We start from the raw sequence: 5,948 nt of genomic DNA on the forward strand, positions 1-5,948 counted from the left end.
ATGTGTAGGTTATGTTTTTAAGGAAGTGAGATGCTCATATTAAACAGAAGAAAGGTGCAACAGGAACATGCAGAAGGGAAGAGGTGAGAAAAAATGGTAGAAGTTGGAAGGCTGTGGAAAATACAGTCTTTTCCAAAGCCAAACAAGTCCACTCTGTCAGCAGTGAAGCCAAAGTATATTAGCCCTGACAGAAGTTCCTTCTGGCCCTCTAGGAACAAAAATCTCTCCCAGATGTGGTTCTGCCTTTAGGTCTCCAAACACAAAAAGCAACTAGGTAAGCCATAGCAACTGCAGCTTGAAACCTATTTTTCCAGTAATAGAGGAATATATTTAAGTCTATAAAATATCTTATGCCCTCTGCTTATATTCAATGCTCACTTAAGCCAACTATAAAGCAGCTCCAGTAAACTATAGCATTCCCTCAGCTTTAACAAAGAAGAGCAGAAGCCTCCTTTAGCCATTCAGGAAATAAGCTTCTGTCTTATGTCCAGTTTTGCAATGAATTAAACTTTATCTAATGCTAGAGAAAGTGAAGGGAGATGTAGTTTGAAACAGTGCAAGCACGCATATTATTCTAATGCAAGGCAGTAAGTATTAGAAATCTCTCTGAAAATTTAAGTGAAGTTGTTATTAAGATCAAATAATCTGCAAACAGCACAACTCTCTCTTTCTGACCTTGTTACTGGCCATTAAAAATAATTCTGCTTCTGTCCAAGTAACAGCAGCAGTGGTAATTGACACTCCTCATTCATGGACTTTTAATGGGGTTGTGCACTTGCAAATAGCAAGTGCTGTAGTAACTCTTCAATCTCCCACAATGCAAACAAGTTCAGTAATGTCTTTCATGCCGTCTTTCATGCCACTTTAATATCCAAGTTAAGTTTTAGGCTAAACATAAAACTGAGTATTTTGCACTTTCAGCTGAAAGAGAAACATTAACAAAAACCCCTTACACCATCTAACTGCATAGCAGATTTGCAAAATAAATCTTCATGCATCCAACTATCTGGATATTCAGTTTTTCATAGTAACCTAAAATTTTATATAGAGAGAAAAAAAATCGCTGATTAACTTAAATTGAATATGGACATGGAGAATGAAACGTGAAAAACCCCATATTAAGTGTCAGAATAAATTTGCCTTTTTAATCTTGCATTGCTTTGGTTTGAAATTATATATAAATTGCAGCAAGATAATGTTTCTTATGTTTATATATTTGATTTGGTTTTCCTGTGACCTACTATTCCTCTGTTGCAATTAATTTCTGAATACCTATTTTAAACTGACAGGATTGAGTAAGCTTCACATCATGGGTTCAGCTTCCATTCTGTTAGAAGGGGTCTGCCTTCTGCTGTGCCCCTAAATGAAAAGAACGTGTGAAGGACCACACTTTACCTTTGCTATTCAATGCCCGATACTTAGAAGTCTAAAATTCTTGTGAAGCAGAGATCTAAACATAAGATCAGTAAAGGAGATAGTAGATACAATTTTTTTAACAACTGCTGTTTTATATTTCAATTAAGTTTAGAAAACTCTATGAACTAAAAATTGAAATAAGCTTCTCAAATTAGCATAGATTAAGTGGTGACCATTATTGCAAGAGAAATACTCTCTGAAATAGCTTTTTGTTTTGTTGTAAAAAAAGTGATAAAAAGACAAAAGTCAATAAAACTCCTAAAATAAGTCTCTGTAATTACCAAGATCAAAATCCAGTGGCTTTTTATTAAACATGAACTTTTGTTCTGCCTTCTGCAATACGTAAATAGTGCTGACAATTGGTTTGTGAGCCACTTGCTACAATAAAATGTAATTGTATCATGAGAGAAAGGTGACAATCAGGAGATCATGAAAAAATTACATATTCTCACTGGTGGTTAATTAGCCATGCAAAACCCCCTCAAACAGATATTCTCTTCTATTAGGAATGATTACTATGCAGGCCTACAGATGTCAATACCACAGTCATTCAAATACTTCTTTCCCTACTAATTGAAGGTTGTAAAGCTCTGGTGCCAAGGTTTTGCTTCCAAAGAGCTAATTTATGACTAGAAAGATATTTTATGTCTTCAGTTGCAGCAGCTACAAAACTCAGCAAATCAGAACCATCTGTGCACTGATACTTGAATCACCATTCATCTAGCAGCCTATCAGTCACATTAGTTTGCATCCTGCATTCTTGGCTCATGTACACTTACAATGGTCCAAAGTTCACATGAAATATTAAAAATGAATGGTACCCTGACCCTAACTTATTGCACACCCATCAGAGAAGAAATAGGGCTTTTGCATATGGGTAGTTTAAAGGGAGATAGACTGTAGGAATGACATTTCATATCATGTCCAGTAAGACTGCTAATTGCACTGGTCCCAAGTTTATTAAAACATAAAAGGTTTTATTAACTGTATAGATTCAGACTTAAAAATACAAAGGAAAAATATATAAACATGATAGCTGTCAGTTTTAAACTTTGTGCTAGAAAGAGCATCATATAGCACTGCATACAAATAAGCTATTTAAGTCTCAGAATAGCATCCCACCCAGACTGGTGGCTGGAGAAATGCAAAAGCAAACGGCACAAGTTTGAGGGAGAGAAAGTGAATTAAATGCTTTTACTAAGAAAAAGCAACTTTGCTTTTAATCTGGCCAAAAAGAAAAACCTGGCATTCAAGCTTGCCTTCAAGATGTTAGCGAACAAAGTCCTTGACTTCCCCATTATCCTGAAAGTAAATGATTCTCCACAGACCTACTACTTTGAAGTGAGAGGCTGTAGGTCAAAAGGACTCGTGACAGTTTTTCCTCCTTAAGGGTTGACATCCCACTTTTTAGCAAAGCCAGGGGAAACAGGAATTAACAAATGTGATGTATTTAAGGCAACAGAACTGCTGTGTCAGTCTCATTTTGAGATATTAAACTGTTTCCTCTTTTACAAAAGAAAAAGCAACTATCAAATAATAGGTTTCAGAAAATAATCACAGAATTGTATTACTTACTTTTACACCTTTAGAAGCAGGCTGACTTAGTGAGCATTTAGCAGTGGAAATTTCCAGAGGGCCATCATAGTACCTTCCACTTGACTTGAGTCCATCCACCAGGATTTTCTTTAGCACCTCATACTTTGGCTTTTCATCATAAGCTAAATCATAAACGCATGCCAAAAACTTGGCTATTTCACCTGTGAAGGGTATTTTAAGTGTGAGTTTCATCTGATGGAGTTTTCAAACTTTGGAAAACCTTTAAATTCAAGCTGCCCACGCCCAGCCCCACTGCCAAGCAAATGACAAAACAATGTGAACCACCACCTAGATAAAACAGGACCAAAGGCAATATCTAAAAGACAGAAAAATACTGAAATAAAAGGATACTTCCTTCTCAGGGTAAGAAAAAATTACTTGGTGCCCCTATTGCTCTTCGTTAACTATTAATGCGTAAGTTAAATACATGTTTATTCAAAATCATTAATAATTATTTAGCATCTAGAAATATTTTGAAATTTGCTAGATCATAACAGGACCTTTAAAATGCTACTGTTGTATGTTTAGTGCTAGTATATATTTATATATACATAAACATATTACATTTTGAGCATTTAAAAAACAGAAAAAAGCTTGGATTTAAAGTTATTTGACAAACTATGCACTATGCAGACATCCTGAAAACCATTATACAACCACTGATTTTATTGGGGCTGTGTCTTTAACAGTGTAACCTACCAACTACACTGTTTTGCCACTGCCACCAGATGGTACTGCAAGGGATACCAATGCCTTCAGCAATCTGGTAATACTGCTATAGGGTACATACAGGGAAACAAGCAAGCTTCTCTTATTATTGAATGTTTTACTATAATCCTAAAATTAAATTGTCACAGTAGATACTGACATGAGTCCTTTTTGACCCATGGTGTAAAGATGTTAAGACAGCTTCACAGAGTATATAAACACGCTTCCAGTAGTATCTGCTACGTTTGGGAATTTGGTGGAAATAAGCAGAATGAGTAAACAGATCAAGAATACTTACTAAACCTCTCTCAATGAGTATTTGCCCCAAACCAAGAGGTTCATTTTTGGATTACTTGTATACAATCTCCATTAAAAAGTACAGTACAAGCAAAACCACGTATGAATTAGAGTTCTGAGAGTTTGAAGCAGCTAAGTCATAAAAAAAATTCTCTGTCAACTCCTGCTTACATTTCTATCCTAACAGTACCTACAGTACTTAAAACCCTTGCAGCGTTTCTAATACCTTAGACTGCATGTGGCTAAGATGCCTGAAGTCAGGGGTCAACAATGTTTTCTGGAGGGGGAGGGACTGGAATGACCCAGCTCAGGTCAGAAAGCAGGCAGGCAGTAGAGCGCAGCCTCTGCCACCATTTCTCCCCAGGGACCAAAGTGGTATGGCAAAGGTCCCCTCCACCAGAGCCCATACCTCCCAACTGTGGTGTGGCATGGCTCAGGCAGAACTCCCCTTTTACTGGAGCCTCAGGTGGCTGACTGTAGTGCGGCACAAGGTCTCCAGGCCTGATCTGAAGACACTACAAAGCAGGCTGGATTTGGTCCATGGACTGGTAGCAAACCGTTTTGGCACAAATTAAACCCCTTGCCATCCCAAAGTGCCACTCCGATCCCCTTTCCCTGTCTCATATTCTGCTCTGCTTTCTGCTCCCTGCCCTGTGCAGCCTGCCTAATCTGATCTTTGGACTTCTGCTCCCTGCTGTTGTCCTACCTGCCCCATCCTCAGTCTGCTGTGCACCACAGAGAGAGGCTGCCCATGCCATTTGCAGCATGTGCTACTGGCTGGCTGCCCCTGTTCCGAGTGATTAGCCACAACTGTGTCCTGGACGGATAGTATTCCTATTTAATAAAGGAAACTACCAAAATGTCACAGAATAAATTCATAGCATTTATGTTAAGAAAGTGACACAGGGCAAGGCTTTGGGCTGGAAGTTTGCTTCTCTGAAATTCTGGTTTGGCTTTAAACATCCTTGACAATAACAGAGACAATCTTTTCAGGCTAAACAAAAGATTTCAAGCTAAGCTTAACAGTTATAGCTTATGGCCCGATTTTTAGCTGGGATTCAATGTGGCCTTTAATTTTGCAATTACAATGAAGAAATTCTAGGTGCAATTCATAGCATTTGGATGTTATGCTACCTAGCTTATATCTCTCATTCGTGATGCAAGTCTCTCTGCTATCAGGTGCACCCATAAAATTGTAGGCCATAGCTGAAAATCAAGTCTTTCATCGATATATCATCTACTTAATTTTCATTTTATGGGATAATGGTGAAAGGAAGCAGAAAGATAAGATTTCTTGATAAAGAGCAAGATCTGTCACCTACCCTGCTGTCCTCCTTTATCCCGCTAACAGATTTTAAGCCATCCCCTTATTTATAAGCTGCATTTCAAATCTCCTATTTCCATCATTTTAGCATAACACAACAAAATCTTCCTGTCCAAGAAGGACATCTACAATAACAGTCTTAAGGGCTGATCTGACACCCTAATTCTAGGAGTGTCCAGCTGGAATGCACAAATGCTGTGAGCAGCACCAGTTCAGCTCTCCCTTTGAGTAAGCAAACCTGCAAGCCACAGCTTTTAAACAAATGCTTCTGTAAATTTTTGTCTTATCCAGTTGCATTGAAGTCAATGGAAAACTTTAACTGAATATACTGGGTGTGGATCATGCCTTATTACTGGTAAAGTATTATTAGAATATGCACAGAAGTTAGAAGAACAGTTGTTTAATAGTGATTGTTATCAACCTGGAACAGATACACTTACAAATGCACTGGGTCTACTTCTTTGCTGCACTGGGGCAAATCAAGAGTTACATCACTCAGCCACTAGCTTTACATAAGTACAATTAAGAAAATTAGCCTCACATGCAACACCACTCATATATATATATAATATATATATATATATATACACACATACACACACATACA

At 37.7% G+C, this 5,948-nt stretch overlaps 1 protein-coding gene and 1 long non-coding RNA gene across 4 annotated transcripts in view; one reads left to right on the forward strand and one right to left on the reverse strand.

The window, feature by feature from the left end:
• LOC109296986 overlaps positions 1-2,213 on the forward strand; it is an 8,396-nt gene extending 6,183 nt beyond the window's left edge. Inside the window, exon 2 of the long non-coding RNA XR_002097130.1 lies at positions 84-2,213. This is a non-coding gene — a long non-coding RNA (uncharacterized LOC109296986). The remainder of the gene's footprint in view (positions 1-83) is intronic.
• VRK2 (vaccinia related kinase 2) overlaps positions 1-5,948 on the reverse strand; it is an 83,072-nt gene that overhangs the window by 20,677 nt on the left and 56,447 nt on the right. For all 3 annotated transcript variants that reach the window (XM_019516648.1, XM_019516650.1, XM_019516649.1), the window contains one exon: positions 2,992-3,173. In XM_019516648.1, coding sequence (XP_019372193.1) covers positions 2,992-3,173 — 182 coding nt within the window. The remainder of the gene's footprint in view (positions 1-2,991; positions 3,174-5,948) is intronic.

This window comes from Gavialis gangeticus, unplaced genomic scaffold (assembly GCF_001723915.1).
Source record: "Gavialis gangeticus isolate Ggan-Ray unplaced genomic scaffold, GavGan_comp1, whole genome shotgun sequence".
Classification (NCBI taxonomy): Eukaryota; Metazoa; Chordata; order Crocodylia; family Gavialidae; genus Gavialis; species Gavialis gangeticus.